Consider the following 22,040-nt stretch of genomic DNA (forward strand, 5'->3'; position numbering starts at 1 on the left):
AGCTTTTCATTATTAATGTTAACCTTTTCTTTAAAAGGTTCTGTGTTTTGTGTTAAATCTATTACGGGTATAGAAGTTACATTTCCTATTATTTTTGGATAAAAGTAAGTTATATTTTTAATTATGACAGAAACATCTTCATTTGCCGATTTACTCGATGTGGTACTTGTGTCTTGTGAATCTGTTTTCCAAGTTGTTAGTTTAAATTCATCTTGCGACTGTGACAGGTCTTGATACATGGCTGGTATATCTTCTCTCTTCCATTGCAGTTTTTCTTTCTGATTCTCTGTTAATTTTCTACGGTTAAATTTCCAGTTTGATTTGACAACGACGAACTCTTCTCCGTTTTCTATAACAGTGCCTGTTATACTGGTTACCTTTTTTGATTTCTTTGCAGCCTTACCACTTGCGGTAGGAAATGTTTTTGAATCATCATTTTGTTTAGGGGTTAGATTTACTGAATTAGGCACTTCAATAATTTCAAATGCTTGGACTACATCCTCAGCAATATCAGCACGATTTTTATTAAATAAATAAAATAAATAAAAATAAAAATCCTTTAATTCGACCATAAAACACGATCATAATTTGTTAGTAATAACACACACCTTAAAAACTAATGTTAGTAATCTTATAACTATTTACCTAATCCTAATACTATATCTAAGACAGGCTTGATTGGTCAGCACGTGCACCATATGACAATGGTTCAGGTACTGACAATCAAACCTGTCAGCAAATGCCCTCAGGATGCCACTGGAGCTAGCTCGTACCCTGCGCACCAGGGATGTGCACCGTTTACGCATTAAAATGCTGAATATGAATCGCACTCAATTTTAACACACCACACAACTGTCTGCTTTGCCCTAAGCGTCATAATAAAAGAATACCTCACCACTGGGTTATTACACAGCTCCCCGATTTGGAGGCAGACATCTTAACCACTACGCTATCACTGCTCTTAATCAAAGATTACTAATTATGAAAAAAGTAACTAATAAATTATTTGCCTACTTACTTATATTATGCTATAAATAACTCAAAAAGTCTAATGTGATATTTTTGGTTTTTTTTATAAAGAATATTTGCAAGTTTATTATGCTGACTAATAATCCCCCTTTTCTTTTCAACTAAGCGTAAAGCTTGTGCTAGGAGTAGGTACGACAATAGTGCAATGGGTGGGGTTTGAACCGGCGACCTTTCAGATTTCAGTCCGCTCCTCTAACCGTTGAGCTGTCGAGGCTCCGATAACACTCTGGGCTGTTCATAGTAGAACAAGTAGGGTTCTAGGGTTAAGGTAAATGCCTTCACAACTTCTTCAGTGCCTGTTCTGCAATCTCCACTTGATATCCAAGCAGGCCCACTCCATCGCGGTCGATTTCAAGGCGTTGCTTCTCATAACTTTGTGCCCCCACGTTCCCCTCGTTGGCTTCTAGGAGGCCAGAGTGTTTATAGGCACTTCTCTATTGGAGACTTCTTCATCATTAACGTATGGAATAGATACCTAGGTATCGAAGTGAGAATTTTGTCTAATTTGTTATTGTAATTTGTTCTCGTAAAATTCGTAATTTGTCGTAACTGACATTGACACCACTGTCACTTGTCACTTGTTTATTTATATTTTAACTGGTTTACGGCTCTGGGTTCTAACTTGTCACTTATTTGACACTTGAAACGCAGACTTGTAGGAAAAAGCATAATCCAAGAGGATAAACATAAGAAAAAATAAGTCCACTAACGCCACCTATTGTCGAGAAGTAGTAAGCTCGACTATTCATTCGTTCATAGCGTTTAATTATTGCAATTGTATAATATAATAATAACGTTATAATTTAATGTTCTAAGTATGGCAGGTAATTTTTATGATGAAATTAATAAGTTAAGATTACTATTTGTGGGTAGATATGAAAAGAAATGGTCAATTGACTTCCAATCGTAGATTTCCTTAATTTTTGACATCTTATCTTATACCTTAATAAAATAACACTTAATGAATAGGTATGCTATAAAAGTAAGTACTAATGTGGGTGGGTACGTGTACCACCTAAGTCCACTGTTATTATTCACTGGTTTTGCTTCACTACTAGTTCAATATCATTTAAGCATCGAATGTAGAAGATTTTGCTATTATTTGTTTTTCTAGCACATACCTTTCCGTCCTTACACCATATGAACTGAAAAGAGTTTCGCAATTGTTGTTTTGCATTAAAAAGAAGGGTCTTAGTGTATTTGGTTAGGGCCTCTCTCACAATCAAGCGATTTTCGGCCTTTTCCTTTACCACATTAGGTATCACATTTCCTATAGAGATACCTTTGTCCTTGTAAGATGTAATCCATTTGTTGCGTGGACCTATCTTATCATTCTCAGCTTTTTCATTATTAATGTTAACCTTTTCTTTAAAAGGTTCTGTGTTTTGTGTTAAATCTATTACGGGTATAGAAGTTACATTTCCTATTATTTTTGGATAAAAGTAAGTTATATTTTTAATTATGACAGAAACATCTTCATTTGCCGATTTACTCGATGTGGTACTTGTGTCTTGTGAATCTGTTTTCCAAGTTGTTAGTTTAAATTCATCTTGCGACTGTGACAGGTCTTGATACATGGCTGGTATATCTTCTCTCTTCCATTGCAGTTTTTCTTTCTGATTCTCTGTTAATTTTCTACGGTTAAATTTCCAGTTTGATTTGACAACGACGAACTCTTCTCCGTTTTCTATAACAGTGCCTGTTATACTGGTTACCTTTTTTGATTTCTTTGCAGCCTTACCACTTGCGGTAGGAAATGTTTTTGAATCATCATTTTGTTTAGGGGTTAGATTTACTGAATTAGGCACTTCAATAATTTCAAATGCTTGGACTACATCCTCAGCAATATCAGCACGATTTTTATTAAATAAATAAAATAAATAAAAATAAAAATCCTTTAATTCGACCATAAAACACGATCATAATTTGTTAGTAATAACACACACCTTAAAAACTAATGTTAGTAATCTTATAACTATTTACCTAATCCTAATACTATATCTAAGACAGGCTTGATTGGTCAGCACGTGCACCATATGACAATGGTTCAGGTACTGACAATCAAACCTGTCAGCAAATGCCCTCAGGATGCCACTGGAGCTAGCTCGTACCCTGCGGACCAGGGATGTGCACCGTTTACGCATTAAAATGCTGAATATGAATCGCACTCAATTTTAACACACCACACAACTGTCTGCTTTGCCCTAAGCGTCATAATAAAAGAATACCTCACCACTGGGTTATTACACAGCTCCCCGATTTGGAGGCAGACATCTTAACCACTACGCTATCACTGCTCTTAATCAAAGATTACTAATTATGAAAATAGTAACTAATAAATTATTTGCCTACTTACTTATATTATGCTATAAATAACTCAAAAAGTCTAATGTGATATTTTTGGTTTTTTTTATAAAGAATATTTGCAAGTTTATTATGCTGACTAATAATCCCCCTTTTCTTTTCAACTAAGCGTAAAGCTTGTGCTAGGAGTAGGTACGACAATAGTGCAATGGGTGGGGTTTGAACCGGCGACCTTTCAGATTTCAGTCCGCTCCTCTAACCGTTGAGCTGTCGAGGCTCCGATAACACTCTGGGCTGTTCATAGTAGAACAAGTAGGGTTCTAGGGTTAAGGTAAATGCCTTCACAACTTCTTCAGTGCCTGTTCTGCAATCTCCACTTGATATCCAAGCAGGCCCACTCCATTGCGGTCGATTTCAAGGCGTTGCTTCTCATAACTTTGTGCCCCCACGTTCCCCTCGTTGGCTTCTAGGAGGCCAGAGTGTTTATAGGCACTTCTCTATTGGAGACTTCTTCATCATTAACGTATGGAATAGATACCTAGGTATCGAAGTGAGAATTTTGTCTAATTTGTTATTGTAATTTGTTCTCGTAAAATTCGTAATTTGTCGTAACTGACATTGACACCACTGTCACTTGTCACTTGTTTATTTATATTTTAACTGGTTTACGGCTCTGGGTTCTAACTTGTCACTTATTTGACACTTGAAACGCAGACTTGTAGGAAAAAGCATAATCCAAGAGGATAAACATAAGAAAAAATAAGTCCACTAACGCCACCTATTGTCGAGAAGTAGTAAGCTCGACTATTCATTCGTTCATAGCGTTTAATTATTGCAATTGTATAATATAATAATAACGTTATAATTCAATGTTCTAAGTATGGCAGGTAATTTTTATGATGAAATTAATAAGTTAAGATTACTATTTGTGGGTAGATATGAAAAGAAATGGTCAATTGACTTCCAATCGTAGATTTCCTTAATTTTTGACATCTTATCTTATACCTTAATAAAATAACACTTAATGAATAGGTATGCTATAAAAGTAAGTACTAATGTGGGTGGGTACGTGTACCAACTAAGTCCACTGTTATTATTCACTGGTTTTGCTTCACTACTAGTTCAATATCATTTAAGCATCGAATGTAGAAGATTTTGCTATTATTTGTTTTTCTAGCACATACCTTTCCGTCCTTACACCATATGAACTGAAAAGAGTTTCGCAATTGTTGTTTTGCATTAAAAAGAAGGGTCTTAGTGTATTTGGTTAGGGCCTCTCTCACAATCAAGCGATTTTCGGCCTTTTCCTTTACCACATTAGGTATCACATTTCCTATAGAGATACCTTTGTCCTTGTAAGATGTAATCCATTTGTTGCGTGGACCTATCTTATCATTCTCAGCTTTTTCATTATTAATGTTAACCTTTTCTTTAAAAGGTTCTGTGTTTTGTGTTAAATCTATTACGGGTATAGAAGTTACATTTCCTATTATTTTTGGATAAAAGTAAGTTATATTTTTAATTATGACAGAAACATCTTCATTTGCCGATTTACTCGATGTGGTACTTGTGTCTTGTGAATCTGTTTTCCAAGTTGTTAGTTTAAATTCATCTTGCGACTGTGACAGGTCTTGATACATGGCTGGTATATCTTCTCTCTTCCATTGCAGTTTTTCTTTCTGATTCTCTGTTAATTTTCTACGGTTAAATTTCCAGTTTGATTTGACAACGACGAACTCTTCTCCGTTTTCTATAACAGTGCCTGTTATACTGGTTACCTTTTTTGATTTCTTTGCAGCCTTACCACTTGCGGTAGGAAATGTTTTTGAATCATCATTTTGTTTAGGGGTTAGATTTACTGAATTAGGCACTTCAATAATTTCAAATGCTTGGACTACATCCTCAGCAATATCAGCACGATTTTTATTAAATAAATAAAATAAAATAAATAAAAATAAAAATCCTTTAATTCGACCATAAAACACGATCATAATTTGTTAGTAATAACACACACCTTAAAAACTAATGTTAGTAATCTTATAACTATTTACCTAATCCTAATACTATATCTAAGACAGGCTTGATTGGTCAGCACGTGCACCATATGACAATGGTTCAGGTACTGACAATCAAACCTGTCAGCAAATGCCCTCAGGATGCCACTGGAGCTAGCTCGTACCCTGCGCACCAGGGATGTGCACCGTTTACGCATTAAAATGCTGAATATGAATCGCACTCAATTTTAACACACCACACAACTGTCTGCTTTGCCCTAAGCGTCATAATAAAAGAATACCTCACCACTGGGTTATTACACAGCTCCCCGATTTGGAGGCAGACATCTTAACCACTACGCTATCACTGCTCTTAATCAAAGATTACTAATTATGAAAATAGTAACTAATAAATTATTTGCCTACTTACTTATATTATGCTATAAATAACTCAAAAAGTCTAATGTGATATTTTTGGTTTTTTTTATAAAGAATATTTGCAAGTTTATTATGCTGACTAATAATCCCCCTTTTCTTTTCAACTAAGCGTAAAGCTTGTGCTAGGAGTAGGTACGACAATAGTGCAATGGGTGGGGTTTGAACCGGCGACCTTTCAGATTTCAGTCCGCTCCTCTAACCGTTGAGCTGTCGAGGCTCCGATAACACTCTGGGCTGTTCATAGTAGAACAAGTAGGGTTCTAGGGTTAAGGTAAATGCCTTCACAACTTCTTCAGTGCCTGTTCTGCAATCTCCACTTGATATCCAAGCAGGCCCACTCCATCGCGGTCGATTTCAAGGCGTTGCTTCTCATAACTTTGTGCCCCCACGTTCCCCTCGTTGGCTTCTAGGAGGCCAGAGTGTTTATAGGCACTTCTCTATTGGAGACTTCTTCATCATTAACGTATGGAATAGATACCTAGGTATCGAAGTGAGAATTTTGTCTAATTTGTTATTGTAATTTGTTCTCGTAAAATTCGTAATTTGTCGTAACTGACATTGACACCACTGTCACTTGTCACTTGTTTATTTATATTTTAACTGGTTTACGGCTCTGGGTTCTAACTTGTCACTTATTTGACACTTGAAACGCAGACTTGTAGGAAAAAGCATAATCCAAGAGGATAAACATAAGAAAAAATAAGTCCACTAACGCCACCTATTGTCGAGAAGTAGTAAGCTCGACTATTCATTCGTTCATAGCGTTTAATTATTGCAATTGTATAATATAATAATAACGTTATAATTCAATGTTCTAAGTATGGCAGGTAATTTTTATGATGAAATTAATAAGTTAAGATTACTATTTGTGGGTAGATATGAAAAGAAATGGTCAATTGACTTCCAATCGTAGATTTCCTTAATTTTTGACATCTTATCTTATACCTTAATAAAATAACACTTAATGAATAGGTATGCTATAAAAGTAAGTACTAATGTGGGTGGGTACGTGTACCACCTAAGTCCACTGTTATTATTCACTGGTTTTGCTTCACTACTAGTTCAATATCATTTAAGCATCGAATGTAGAAGATTTTGCTATTATTTGTTTTTCTAGCACATACCTTTCCGTCCTTACACCATATGAACTGAAAAGAGTTTCGCAATTGTTGTTTTGCATTAAAAAGAAGGGTCTTAGTGTATTTGGTTAGGGCCTCTCTCACAATCAAGCGATTTTCGGCCTTTTCCTTTACCACATTAGGTATCACATTTCCTATAGAGATACCTTTGTCCTTGTAAGATGTAATCCATTTGTTGCGTGGACCTATCTTATCATTCTCAGCTTTTTCATTATTAATGTTAACCTTTTCTTTAAAAGGTTCTGTGTTTTGTGTTAAATCTATTACGGGTATAGAAGTTACATTTCCTATTATTTTTGGATAAAAGTAAGTTATATTTTTAATTATGACAGAAACATCTTCATTTGCCGATTTACTCGATGTGGTACTTGTGTCTTGTGAATCTGTTTTCCAAGTTGTTAGTTTAAATTCATCTTGCGACTGTGACAGGTCTTGATACATGGCTGGTATATCTTCTCTCTTCCATTGCAGTTTTTCTTTCTGATTCTCTGTTAATTTTCTACGGTTAAATTTCCAGTTTGATTTGACAACGACGAACTCTTCTCCGTTTTCTATAACAGTGCCTGTTATACTGGTTACCTTTTTTGATTTCTTTGCAGCCTTACCACTTGCGGTAGGAAATGTTTTTGAATCATCATTTTGTTTAGGGGTTAGATTTACTGAATTAGGCACTTCAATAATTTCAAATGCTTGGACTACATCCTCAGCAATATCAGCACGATTTTTATTAAATAAATAAAATAAAATAAATAAAAATAAAAATCCTTTAATTCGACCATAAAACACGATCATAATTTGTTAGTAATAACACACACCTTAAAAACTAATGTTAGTAATCTTATAACTATTTACCTAATCCTAATACTATATCTAAGACAGGCTTGATTGGTCAGCACGTGCACCATATGACAATGGTTCAGGTACTGACAATCAAACCTGTCAGCAAATGCCCTCAGGATGCCACTGGAGCTAGCTCGTACCCTGCGCACCAGGGATGTGCACCGTTTACGCATTAAAATGCTGAATATGAATCGCACTCAATTTTAACACACCACACAACTGTCTGCTTTGCCCTAAGCGTCATAATAAAAGAATACCTCACCACTGGGTTATTACACAGCTCCCCGATTTGGAGGCAGACATCTTAACCACTACGCTATCACTGCTCTTAATCAAAGATTACTAATTATGAAAATAGTAACTAATAAATTATTTGCCTACTTACTTATATTATGCTATAAATAACTCAAAAAGTCTAATGTGATATTTTTGGTTTTTTTTATAAAGAATATTTGCAAGTTTATTATGCTGACTAATAATCCCCCTTTTCTTTTCAACTAAGCGTAAAGCTTGTGCTAGGAGTAGGTACGACAATAGTGCAATGGGTGGGGTTTGAACCGGCGACCTTTCAGATTTCAGTCCGCTCCTCTAACCGTTGAGCTGTCGAGGCTCCGATAACACTCTGGGCTGTTCATAGTAGAACAAGTAGGGTTCTAGGGTTAAGGTAAATGCCTTCACAACTTCTTCAGTGCCTGTTCTGCAATCTCCACTTGATATCCAAGCAGGCCCACTCCATCGCGGTCGATTTCAAGGCGTTGCTTCTCATAACTTTGTGCCCCCACGTTCCCCTCGTTGGCTTCTAGGAGGCCAGAGTGTTTATAGGCACTTCTCTATTGGAGACTTCTTCATCATTAACGTATGGAATAGATACCTAGGTATCGAAGTGAGAATTTTGTCTAATTTGTTATTGTAATTTGTTCTCGTAAAATTCGTAATTTGTCGTAACTGACATTGACACCACTGTCACTTGTCACTTGTTTATTTATATTTTAACTGGTTTACGGCTCTGGGTTCTAACTTGTCACTTATTTGACACTTGAAACGCAGACTTGTAGGAAAAAGCATAATCCAAGAGGATAAACATAAGAAAAAATAAGTCCACTAACGCCACCTATTGTCGAGAAGTAGTAAGCTCGACTATTCATTCGTTCATAGCGTTTAATTATTGCAATTGTATAATATAATAATAACGTTATAATTCAATGTTCTAAGTATGGCAGGTAATTTTTATGATGAAATTAATAAGTTAAGATTACTATTTGTGGGTAGATATGAAAAGAAATGGTCAATTGACTTCCAATCGTAGATTTCCTTAATTTTTGACATCTTATCTTATACCTTAATAAAATAACACTTAATGAATAGGTATGCTATAAAAGTAAGTACTAATGTGGGTGGGTACGTGTACCACCTAAGTCCACTGTTATTATTCACTGGTTTTGCTTCACTACTAGTTCAATATCATTTAAGCATCGAATGTAGAAGATTTTGCTATTATTTGTTTTTCTAGCACATACCTTTCCGTCCTTACACCATATGAACTGAAAAGAGTTTCGCAATTGTTGTTTTGCATTAAAAAGAAGGGTCTTAGTGTATTTGGTTAGGGCCTCTCTCACAATCAAGCGATTTTCGGCCTTTTCCTTTACCACATTAGGTATCACATTTCCTATAGAGATACCTTTGTCCTTGTAAGATGTAATCCATTTGTTGCGTGGACCTATCTTATCATTCTCAGCTTTTTCATTATTAATGTTAACCTTTTCTTTAAAAGGTTCTGTGTTTTGTGTTAAATCTATTACGGGTATAGAAGTTACATTTCCTATTATTTTTGGATAAAAGTAAGTTATATTTTTAATTATGACAGAAACATCTTCATTTGCCGATTTACTCGATGTGGTACTTGTGTCTTGTGAATCTGTTTTCCAAGTTGTTAGTTTAAATTCATCTTGCGACTGTGACAGGTCTTGATACATGGCTGGTATATCTTCTCTCTTCCATTGCAGTTTTTCTTTCTGATTCTCTGTTAATTTTCTACGGTTAAATTTCCAGTTTGATTTGACAACGACGAACTCTTCTCCGTTTTCTATAACAGTGCCTGTTATACTGGTTACCTTTTTTGATTTCTTTGCAGCCTTACCACTTGCGGTAGGAAATGTTTTTGAATCATCATTTTGTTTAGGGGTTAGATTTACTGAATTAGGCACTTCAATAATTTCAAATGCTTGGACTACATCCTCAGCAATATCAGCACGATTTTTATTAAATAAATAAAATAAAATAAATAAAAATAAAAATCCTTTAATTCGACCATAAAACACGATCATAATTTGTTAGTAATAACACACACCTTAAAAACTAATGTTAGTAATCTTATAACTATTTACCTAATCCTAATACTATATCTAAGACAGGCTTGATTGGTCAGCACGTGCACCATATGACAATGGTTCAGGTACTGACAATCAAACCTGTCAGCAAATGCCCTCAGGATGCCACTGGAGCTAGCTCGTACCCTGCGCACCAGGGATGTGCACCGTTTACGCATTAAAATGCTGAATATGAATCGCACTCAATTTTAACACACCACACAACTGTCTGCTTTGCCCTAAGCGTCATAATAAAAGAATACCTCACCACTGGGTTATTACACAGCTCCCCGATTTGGAGGCAGACATCTTAACCACTACGCTATCACTGCTCTTAATCAAAGATTACTAATTATGAAAATAGTAACTAATAAATTATTTGCCTACTTACTTATATTATGCTATAAATAACTCAAAAAGTCTAATGTGATATTTTTGGTTTTTTTTATAAAGAATATTTGCAAGTTTATTATGCTGACTAATAATCCCCCTTTTCTTTTCAACTAAGCGTAAAGCTTGTGCTAGGAGTAGGTACGACAATAGTGCAATGGGTGGGGTTTGAACCGGCGACCTTTCAGATTTCAGTCCGCTCCTCTAACCGTTGAGCTGTCGAGGCTCCGATAACACTCTGGGCTGTTCATAGTAGAACAAGTAGGGTTCTAGGGTTAAGGTAAATGCCTTCACAACTTCTTCAGTGCCTGTTCTGCAATCTCCACTTGATATCCAAGCAGGCCCACTCCATTGCGGTCGATTTCAAGGCGTTGCTTCTCATAACTTTGTGCCCCCACGTTCCCCTCGTTGGCTTCTAGGAGGCCAGAGTGTTTATAGGCACTTCTCTATTGGAGACTTCTTCATCATTAACGTATGGAATAGATACCTAGGTATCGAAGTGAGAATTTTGTCTAATTTGTTATTGTAATTTGTTCTCGTAAAATTCGTAATTTGTCGTAACTGACATTGACACCACTGTCACTTGTCACTTGTTTATTTATATTTTAACTGGTTTACGGCTCTGGGTTCTAACTTGTCACTTATTTGACACTTGAAACGCAGACTTGTAGGAAAAAGCATAATCCAAGAGGATAAACATAAGAAAAAATAAGTCCACTAACGCCACCTATTGTCGAGAAGTAGTAAGCTCGACTATTCATTCGTTCATAGCGTTTAATTATTGCAATTGTATAATATAATAATAACGTTATAATTCAATGTTCTAAGTATGGCAGGTAATTTTTATGATGAAATTAATAAGTTAAGATTACTATTTGTGGGTAGATATGAAAAGAAATGGTCAATTGACTTCCAATCGTAGATTTCCTTAATTTTTGACATCTTATACCTTAATAAAATAACACTTAATGAATAGGTATGCTATAAAAGTAAGTACTAATGTGGGTGGGTACGTGTACCAACTAAGTCCACTGTTATTATTCACTGGTTTTGCTTCACTACTAGTTCAATATCATTTAAGCATCGAATGTAGAAGATTTTGCTATTATTTGTTTTTCTAGCACATACCTTTCCGTCCTTACACCATATGAACTGAAAAGAGTTTCGCAATTGTTGTTTTGCATTAAAAAGAAGGGTCTTAGTGTATTTGGTTAGGGCCTCTCTCACAATCAAGCGATTTTCGGCCTTTTCCTTTACCACATTAGGTATCACATTTCCTATAGAGATACCTTTGTCCTTGTAAGATGTAATCCATTTGTTGCGTGGACCTATCTTATCATTCTCAGCTTTTTCATTATTAATGTTAACCTTTTCTTTAAAAGGTTCTGTGTTTTGTGTTAAATCTATTACGGGTATAGAAGTTACATTTCCTATTATTTTTGGATAAAAGTAAGTTATATTTTTAATTATGACAGAAACATCTTCATTTGCCGATTTACTCGATGTGGTACTTGTGTCTTGTGAATCTGTTTTCCAAGTTGTTAGTTTAAATTCATCTTGCGACTGTGACAGGTCTTGATACATGGCTGGTATATCTTCTCTCTTCCATTGCAGTTTTTCTTTCTGATTCTCTGTTAATTTTCTACGGTTAAATTTCCAGTTTGATTTGACAACGACGAACTCTTCTCCGTTTTCTATAACAGTGCCTGTTATACTGGTTACCTTTTTTGATTTCTTTGCAGCCTTACCACTTGCGGTAGGAAATGTTTTTGAATCATCATTTTGTTTAGGGGTTAGATTTACTGAATTAGGCACTTCAATAATTTCAAATGCTTGGACTACATCCTCAGCAATATCAGCACGATTTTTAATAAATAAATAAAATAAAATAAATAAAAATAAAAATCCTTTAATTCGACCATAAAACACGATCATAATTTGTTAGTAATAACACACACCTTATAAACTAATGTTAGTAATCTTATAACTATTTACCTAATCCTAATACTATATCTAAGACAGGCTTGATTGGTCAGCACGTGCACCATATGACAATGGTTCAGGTACTGACAATCAAACCTGTCAGCAAATGCCCTCAGGATGCCACTGGAGCTAGCTCGTACCCTGCGCACCAGGGATGTGCACCGTTTACGCATTAAAATGCTGAATATGAATCGCACTCAATTTTAACACACCACACAACTGTCTGCTTTGCCCTAAGCGTCATAATAAAAGAATACCTCACCACTGGGTTATTACACAGCTCCCCGATTTGGAGGCAGACATCTTAACCACTACGCTATCACTGCTCTTAATCAAAGATTACTAATTATGAAAATAGTAACTAATAAATTATTTGCCTACTTACTTATATGCTATAAATTTTTTTTTTTTTTTTTTCTACCATAAAGCACCATTATGAAATGGTAGCTTTATTGCTATTACCATCTAGCCTATGGGCTAATAAGTAATATTATTCTAGCTTAAACTTCTACTTATGATTAATTTTTAAATCTAATTTACAGTCCAGTAACTGTCCTTAGTTTATTCTAACACGTACTTACAGTTCACTATGTTCTTGTGACCTAGAAAAATAAAGTAGCACAAGCACTATTACACAAACGCTGCACTTATGTACTTTTTAACACTAATTCGAACGGCTTGGTTCTTTTGAGCCTCCTTTTGATGTCCATGTTATCTAGAAGCTTCACAGCCTCCAAATTAACATGATGGCGAAGTCGATGTTGGTGAGCTTCTGCTTATGCTATAAATAACTCAAAACATGACTCTACTCAACTCAACTGATTATTAGTCAGCATAATAAACTTTATAACGCGGCCACCGCTGGGTGCCAATATTGCGGGCACCCGAGTCTCTCTATCTAGCCCCTCGTTAGTAGGTGCCAGATGTTGAGATCGGTAGAGCCGGGGAGGGTGACGCCAGGCAGGACAGATTCAAAGAACACTCGATGATTTCAGATGAATGGTTTATTCGCAGTACAGAGGTTCACACGTAAAAGTTATTCAATAGAAACAATACAACAAACTTAATGGTTAACTTTCACTTTGGACTAGTCTATTAGTTCGGATTTCACAGAAAAGTCTTATTTGTTTCACTTTCACTTAAAGTCCTATTGGAATCACTTTCGCTCAGAGTCTTATTGGTATCACTTTCGATGTCACTCTCACTTGTGTTCGGGGTGCCAAGGGGGTGCTCCTATGACACGCGGCGAGGTTAGGCCCGTAAGTGCTGTTGTCCTTTGTAGGTATGGCCCACACAAGGTATGCGAGCAAGGTCAGCCTAGAAACCTCGCTGATGAGACCCGGAGAGATACACGGTGACGGCGGTCGGCGGCTACGTTGGTAGGACCGGTAGAGATGCTCGGTTACCAGGTAGGTATTGCTGGTAGGACCGGGAGGGACGCTCGGTTACCAGTGAGGTACTTCTTCGGTAGTTCCGGGAGGTGCGCTCGGAATATTCGTGAGTACTGCTGGTAGGACCGGGAGGGACGCTCGGTCACCAGTGGGGTACTGCTTTGGTAGTTCCGGGAGAGGCGCTCGGAAGACCAGTGGAGTACTGATTGATTTTGAAGGGATGCTGTTCGCTTTTATACAGTGTCCTGGCGTGGTTATTCGGGAAGGGGACGTTTTTTCCCCATTACTTAGAAAAACTGGCGATGGTCCCATAACTTGATACTTCAGGAAGCGAGTAGCCATCCCGTCGCGCTTTGCTCATCTCAGGCGTGATGGATAGCCTAAGGGCTGTGTTTGCGGGTTATTTCTTGGATTTCGAGCACTGCAGACTACGTAATGTCCGACCCGTCGGTGGCAATAAATTACGATGCATGTGCGCTTTTGTTTTAGGGCGAGTCACGGTCGTCCCAATGTTTTTTTACAACGTTGGCGCGCTACAACTTGCAAATATTCTTTATAAAAAAAAACCAAAAATATCACATTAGACTTTTTGAGATATGCTATAAATAACTCAAAAAGTCTAATGTGATATTTTTGGTTTTTTTTATAAAGAATATTTGCAAGTTTATTATGCTGACTAATAATCCCCCTTTTCTTTTCAACTAAGCGTAAAGCTTGTGCTAGGAGTAGGTACGACAATAGTGCAATGGGTGGGGTTTGAACTAGTGGTGTCAAATACTGTTAAATGTTCATAATATGCTAAAAACAATTGTTAAAAAAAAATATCGATAAATAAATACGTTATAAATATAACGGTTAAAAAAAATGAAATTCCCTTCATACTTAAACAGGCTTAGGACTGTCTAGCTACCCATCAGTGCCTACTGCCTAGGCGTATTTAGAAGTTCATTGATTTTATCTTACATTACTTACGTTTTATTTTTTTTAACTTGTTTTTTATTTGTTTTAGGTTTTTTTTAATTTAATAGATTTTATTGACATTTAGAATTTTTTTCTACTTTTTTTTGGATTTTTTTTAGCATTTACTTAATAGATTTTATTTACATTTAGAAACATGATTTGGGCCACCTTTGATGTACTGAGGCGAGTCCTTCTATCATTAATGATATAGCCCGCCTTCGAAAATGCCCTCTCAAACGGCACCGAACTAACCAGTATGTTACACTTGGTTTTGAAAATTTTGTATTGCACTGGATATAATATTAATTGGTGGGTTTTCCACCACGTCAAAGGGCAAACTTTTCTATTTACTACAGTCTCCTTCAAAAACATGTCTAGCTCCTCTTGAGCTTTGGTTTCCGCCGTCTTTGGAGCAATTGATGATATTATTACTGAATCAATTTGTTTCCATATTCTGTTATTATCGACACCACCATCATTTACTCTATTCACCACCCCGGGATGTAAACCGTTGGGTCATGAAAAGATAGCAGACAGACAGACACACTTTCGCATTTATAATATTATATGTATTCTTAGGTCACGCCACCTCTCTTAATGAGCTTAGCTATAAAAGCTGAGCGCGCGCGAGCACTGGGCTCATTTCGCTACTGATTTTTGTGCTGTATTCATCGTGGTCTGGTTTGAATTATGTTTTTCTTTATTACTGACTTTTACTTTTTGTGTCTTTCGTGTAAAATTTTGTTCCAATCATTAAAAGTTTGATAATTGTAAAAGTATTTGGTTTTGTGTTAATAAATTGTGTTTTTTTTAATTGAATTTTACTTCTGTACCTAAATTCAGAAGTGGGATTCCTATTCAATAGCCCACTATAGTTAAAATCTAGTCACTGACAATCAGTTTGCTTAAATTGGAACAAAATTCTAACCTTTAAATTTTTGTTGTTTTTCTTGTACAATGTCGGATCGCGGGTATCGTAACCGCGATCGTAGCCGTGATGTGCCGTGATCAAACTCGAAGTTTTCGAAGCAGACCACGTTGATGTGAAACAGCAGGGCCTAGATATAGGTCGCGAGATCACGCACTTAGTCGTGTTTTTATCCAAACGTTACACTCAATACTCCGCGATAGGAAAACGTGTCGAGACTTGTCGAAAATAGTTTAACCTCGGTAGTAACTACACGCGAGTGTAATATTTATCGTCTCCGTAACACTGTGACCGTTCAAACAGAATGCAACACTCCCGTTTCCGCACCTTGTTCCGCACAAGATGAAGTCACTGCAATTAAATCTTTAAAATCAAGTACCTAAACCTTTGGCTTTATGGCTAAGCACGTATTGGCCACGCGAACGTATCTAGTTCAAGTGTGTTTATCCAAATTGAATTTTTGTCTAAAAGTTTTCACGTCTACCCTACGTGTTTTTGTGAATTAATAATGCCGTCGTCTAAATCTACTAATCGATTTAAGTATAAAAGTAATTCACGTAAATTGAATAATGAACAAAGGCGTGCTAGTCGGTGTCGTACAATTAGTGGAACGTAGATGTCTTTATTTTTGGTCTCGATTTTTAATGATGTTGATGCATGGTGTAAAAAAGTTGATCATGTTCGTAACCTCAACCGATGGCATAGCCGGGAGGTAGTTTCGTAAAGTGGAACTTGTACAAAAGGTTTTTGTTATGATCAGTCTTAGATCAATTTTAAAACGGAATTTATTCCACTGTGCCCACGAGAGGTAGACATTGAGATTAAGAACATCTATGTCGGTCCATTAGTCACTTCATGAAGTATCTCACCAAGATACCCGCAATTTAAACTCGCAGTTTAAGACTAGAAAGCGTAGTCTTAGTCATAGTACTTTCCAATCACGCGGTTTTCTGAGTGAAAATTAGGATCACAGAGTGTACCTACTGTGCGAAAAGTTAAAAGTTATCGAAAACCAAAAACATCGGTTTTGATGCAGTTCAGTGTTCTTTTTGTAAAAAGAGTAACCGTAATGTAGGTAGATGAGTTTTTGCTAAACAATTATTTTTGCCACGAGATAACAAATTGAGTTTCCACAAGATTAGAAATCAGTCTTCATGTGGTGTTAGATCGTTGTATGAATAGGTGGATCTGTCGTAATAAGGACTGTACTAAACCAACTGGGAAATACTTATATTCGAACACGATTCGAACATAGTCGAACATAGTGCTCACATTTATCTTTCTTTTCTCGAATGTTCCGACGCAATGCTGCACGCTTGGCTGCGGGCTTTGGAATTCTGCATGAGAGCGAGGCTGGCTATGCTCTGGCCTGACGCTGCGCTGGCGTTGCTGCGCCGTGCCGCGCCGCCGCCGCGCCTTTCTGCGCTCTGCACGAGCGTGACGGTGCGCTGGCGTTGCTGCGCCGTGCCGCGCCGCTGCCGCGCCTTTCTGCGCTCTGCACGAGCGTGACGGTGCGCTGGCGTTGCTGCGCCGTGCCGCGCCGCCGCCGCGCCTTTCTGCGCTCTGCACGAGCGTGACGGTGCGCTGGCGTTGCTGCGCCGTGCCGCGCCGCCGCCGCGCCTTTCTGCGCTCTGCACGAGCGTGACGGTGCGCTGGCGTTGCTGCGCCGTGCCGCGCCGCTGCCGCGCCTTTCTGCGCTCTGCACGTGCGTGACGCTGCGCTGGCGTTGCTGCGCCGTGCCGCGCCGCTGCCGCGCCTTTCTGCGCTCTGCACGAGCGTGACGGTGCGCTGGCGTTGCTGCGCCGTGCCGCGCCGCCGCCGCGCCTTTCTGCGCTCTGCACGAGCGTGACGGTGCGCTGGCGTTGCTGCGCCGTGCCGCGCCGCTGCCGCGCCTTTCTGCGCTCTGCACGTGCGTGACGCTGCGCTGGCGTTGCTGCGCCGTGCCGCGCCGCTGCCGCGCCTTTCTGCGCTCTGCACGAGCGTGACGGTGCGCTGGCGTTGCTGCGCCGTGCCGCGCCGCCGCCGCGCCTTTCTGCGCTCTGCACGAGCGTGACGGTGCGCTGGCGTTGCTGCGCCGTGCCGCGCCGCTGCCGCGCCTTTCTGCGCTCTGCACGAGCGTGACGGTGCGCTGGCGTTGCTGCGCCGTGCCGCGCCGCTGCCGCGCCTTTCTGCGCTCTGCACGAGCGTGACGGTGCGCTGGCGTTGCTGCGCCGTGCCGCGCCGCCGCCGCGCCTTTCTGCGCTCTGCACGAGCGTGACGGTGCGCTGGCGTTGCTGCGCCGTGCCGCGCCGCTGCCGCGCCTTTCTGCGCTCTGCACGTGCGTGACGCTGCGCTGGCGTTGCTGCGCCGTGCCGCGCCGCCGCCGCGCCTTTCTGCGCTCTGCACGAGCGTGACGGTGCGCTGGCGTTGCTGCGCCGTGCCGCGCCGCCGCCGCGCCTTTCTGCGCTCTGCACGAGCGTGACGCTGCGCTGGCGTTGCTGCGACGTGCCGCGCCGCTGCCGCGCTTTTCTGCGCTCTTGGCGAACGAGACGGCGCGCTGGTGGTACTGCGCTGCGTGCGCCGCTGCGGGCTATGGTGCCTCTCGCGAGCATGGGGCTCACTGGTGTCGCGGCACCAAACCGCGCATGCTGCTCCAAGCTTCGGCGCCCTTCGTGAACGTTTCAGCTCACTGGTATTGTGGCACGATGCCATGCGCATCGTGGGGCAACACAAGCGCTGCCAAGCCCTTGTACGAGCTGATTGGTGAGAATGTTCTTTTTTTAAAGTTAGTGTCCATGATTTCGATAGGCACGTGTTGTATTAAAGCACGTGACCTACGCATACCGTCTTGGACTTGAAGGTGTTTCGTATGACATGCTAGCCAGCGACGCACTGTAGTGTGTTCGTAAATAATGTAACGTGGGTAGATTCAACTCTTTTAGAAAATCTGATAATTCCCGTTACCGATTGTTTCCGAGTTTACCATTTTTATGAGATTCATTTGTTAGGGTCAGGCGAGGCCGAGTCTTTAGGACAAGGCCATAACGTAGGTAAAAGTCCTTACCCCTTGAGTACATTAAACAAATCTGGCAATCTAAGATCTAGCTGGGTACTTTCGGCGCTACGTTGAGGAGTATGCTATTCAGACAGCCTGCCTTGCACGTTTGACGAAAAAAAGAGGTTCCTTTTCATTGAGGCCCTGAACAGGAAAAGATACGTCAGAACATCACTGAGCGACTCACCACTGAGTCCAAGGTAGCAATCTTTGCTAATTTACCCACGGTGCAGTGAGTAGGTAGTACTCCTACGTGCTGGGAGCGTTGGCAGTCAACACTTGCGCCACCATTTGGTTTGTCTTCAGTTTATGGGTGTGACCAACTACAACGCTTTCACAGCCACCGAGCGTAAGAAGGCCGCACTGCCGCGCGTTACTCGTATGTGGATTTATTTCCATGACTTCATCTTCGACTTTGAGTACCAAAAGCGCACGATGATGTGTTATGGCGACTATTTTAGCTGCAACCCTTTAAGTCAACAGCATCACCAAGCCGAGCAACTGGGCTCAGATGGTGCAGGTCGCAGATCAGGACAAGCTCGTCGAGTATCTGTAAGTGGGACAGCTAGACTCTCATCGGTATTAAAGTGTTACGCTCTATTACCGCTACTCACCAGTAGGAGCGGAAGCGTGGTAGTTGTGATACCGTCGTCTGCTGCAAGTCTTTGCCTAAAAGGCTCTGAACCTGATCCCGAAGTACTTCTGGTTTCCTGGGCTACTTCAGGTCGTAGTTAAGTATGTGGCTCACTGCCTGGTTTGTATATCAAACAAGCAGATCTCTAGAGTTCCTCACCAGTAGACAACAGTGTGGTTGCTGAAACTGTACGGCTTGATCTCCAGATTGATATCGTGCCTGGCAGGGATGCCTATGATAATCAGAATCGTTGTCCGCCTCGTGTGTTTCAGGCTGGAGCCATGGTGTTTGTGATCAAGTACTCCCAGTACACGGGGAAACTTGATCCTGGTATGCGGGGGCCATACAAGGTCCTGAATACCCTGCCAAGCAGCCGCTACGAGCTGGAGCTGCTGAGTGGGTCGTATGGCACGACTACAGGTGGCAGTGGAGGGCATGGTGCCCTGGCGGGGAGAGTGGCGCCTGGACGCGTGTACTGCTTTCTTCAAGTATGAGTTCAGCTTGTTGACTACTTTGTGGTGGTGAAGATGAAAGTCGTGATTTTGTTAATCATAGCCCCAAAACTCTCACCCTCCTAACTAAAAAGGCCTTGCTTGCTCCCTTACGTACTTATCTACTTACGGACTGATCCACGACATCTATTTTTGTGCTATGACTAAACAAATCACGGTAATGCTTTACTCCTCAAGGGAAGTTCAACGGTGGCTGGTTGAGATGCACTTTCATAGACTGTTGCCCGAGCCCGGTGGTCTGATGATGGTCATCTCAAGTTCCTGCTCCATAGACCGTTGCCCGAGTCTGGTGGTCTGAGACCGTTGCCCGAGTCTGGTGGTCTGATGATGGTCACCTCAAGTTCCTGCTTCATAGACCGTTGCCCGAGTCTGGCGGTGTGAGACCGTTCCCCGAGTCTGGCGGTCTGAAGATGATGAGAAGAAGCGCGCGCTAGGTTTGAGACGTCTCATAGGTTGTTAGGTGTCACCTCCTCTGGGTGATAGGGACACCCCATAAAACTAAATGATTTATCTACATGTCTAGCTAATACTAAGTCGCATTTCGAATTGCTTACCCATTGTGTTACCATTTATAGCTATGGAGTTGTGCTATATCGAAGCTAATTTCAGGTGATGACTATGAAGTAGTTGGCCCAGGTGCTGGTCCCCCTTCCGCACCTGAGTCTGCCCCGGCACCTTACGCGGTAGAGGCAGAGGCATCGCTCCATTCGGCGAGCTCCTCACCGGTCTCCCCTCGCGCACCGCACGCCGACAGCGTTGCGGCACCAGCTGCAAGTCTCCGCAGAGAAGATCTCACGACCTTTTCTGGCTATTTTGGCGGGCGAGGACGCCGCATAGTCAGGAGAGGCCGTCTTAGGTCACGCCACCTCTCTTAATGAGCTTAGCTATAAAAGCTGAGCGCGCGCGAGCACTGGGCTCATTTCGCTACTGATTTTTGTGCTGTATTCATCGTGGTCTGGTTTGAATTATGTTTTTCTTTATTACTGACTTTTACTTTTTGTGTCTTTCGTGTTAAATTTTGTTCCAATCATTAAAAGTTTGATAATTGTAAAAGTATTTGGTTTTGTGTTAATAAATTGTGTTTTTTTTAATTGAATTTTACTTCTGTACCTAAATGTATAATAATATAATATTAGTATAGACTAGATGATGCCCGCGACTTCATCCGCGTGGATTTAGGTTTATAAAAATCCCGTGGGAACTCTTATGATTTTCCGGGACAAAAAGTAGCCTGTCTTTCCCTGGAATGCAAGCTATCTTATGAACGACAAGAATCTTGTCGTTCTGTGTTGTTTATCTCTGTCAGAAATTTCGTCAAAATCGGTTGAACGGATGAGCTGTGAAAGACTAGCAGACAGACAGACAGACACACTTTCGCATTTATAATACTAAATATGAACAAGTATGGATTACCTACTTAAATAAGTATATAAAATCAATTTAAGTTATCTAGGTAGGTACCTACCTAACTTACTAGGTACATAAATTCTCACTTGAATTTTGAATTTTAATTCGAACCTCGATAAATTATATAAAAGTTAAAACCTGCCATATATCATGTTATACCTGCTAAAGAAGTAGGTACCTACTTAAACACGAAAAACGAATGCTAACTAATACTCAATACCTACCTACCAACTTTATTTCATAACGAGAGAAGGAATGCCAAAAATCCTTTTTTTTAATAAAGTCATCATCATCAAATTACCGAAATAAAATAAACTAGTAAAAAGTCTACCAACGCGCACTATCGTTAATAATCAAAACATCAACAAATAACAACAAAGTTATTTAACTTATGTATTATTTGTGTATCAAATCAAAACATCAACAAAATTAACAACAAAATTATTTAACTTATTTGATAACACTTTGTATGTATTCGATGGGAACAACAAATCATTTGCTAACTGATATGCTAAATTTATTATCATATCGATGAGGTGGTATTAAACATTAGTTGACTTGCTATTTTTAACCATATTCAATACATCGGTATTTTTAACCGACTACTTGTTGCGGACTCGCGGATATCGCGTGACGTAATCGGTTTCGGTCGCCTTCGGTATGTCTCGGCGCGCGCGCGTTTTGCAACTGT

General features: G+C 39.8%; 1 protein-coding gene across 1 annotated transcript; it reads right to left on the reverse strand.

Moving 5' to 3' along the window:
* Nucleotides 1-166: 166 nt before the first annotated feature.
* LOC138404626 (uncharacterized) lies at nt 167-14,216 on the reverse strand (the record flags this gene model as incomplete). Its single annotated transcript, XM_069509197.1, has 23 exons — nt 13,933-14,216; nt 12,496-12,624; nt 12,012-12,142; nt 11,790-11,885; nt 10,795-10,915; nt 10,129-10,257; nt 9,645-9,775; nt 9,423-9,518; nt 8,423-8,543; nt 7,757-7,885; nt 7,273-7,403; nt 7,051-7,146; nt 6,051-6,171; nt 5,385-5,513; nt 4,901-5,031; nt 4,679-4,774; nt 3,679-3,799; nt 3,013-3,141; nt 2,534-2,664; nt 2,312-2,407; nt 1,312-1,432; nt 646-774; nt 167-297 (listed from the first exon to the last, which is right to left on the reverse strand). Coding segments are annotated over exons 1-23 (2,929 nt in total), but the record flags the coding sequence as incomplete, so codon positions are not given.
* Between the last annotated feature and the right edge of the window lie 7,824 nt (nt 14,217-22,040).

Source organism: Maniola hyperantus, unplaced genomic scaffold (genome assembly GCF_902806685.2).
Source record: "Maniola hyperantus unplaced genomic scaffold, iAphHyp1.2, whole genome shotgun sequence".
NCBI lineage: Eukaryota > Metazoa > Arthropoda > Insecta > Lepidoptera > Nymphalidae > Maniola > Maniola hyperantus.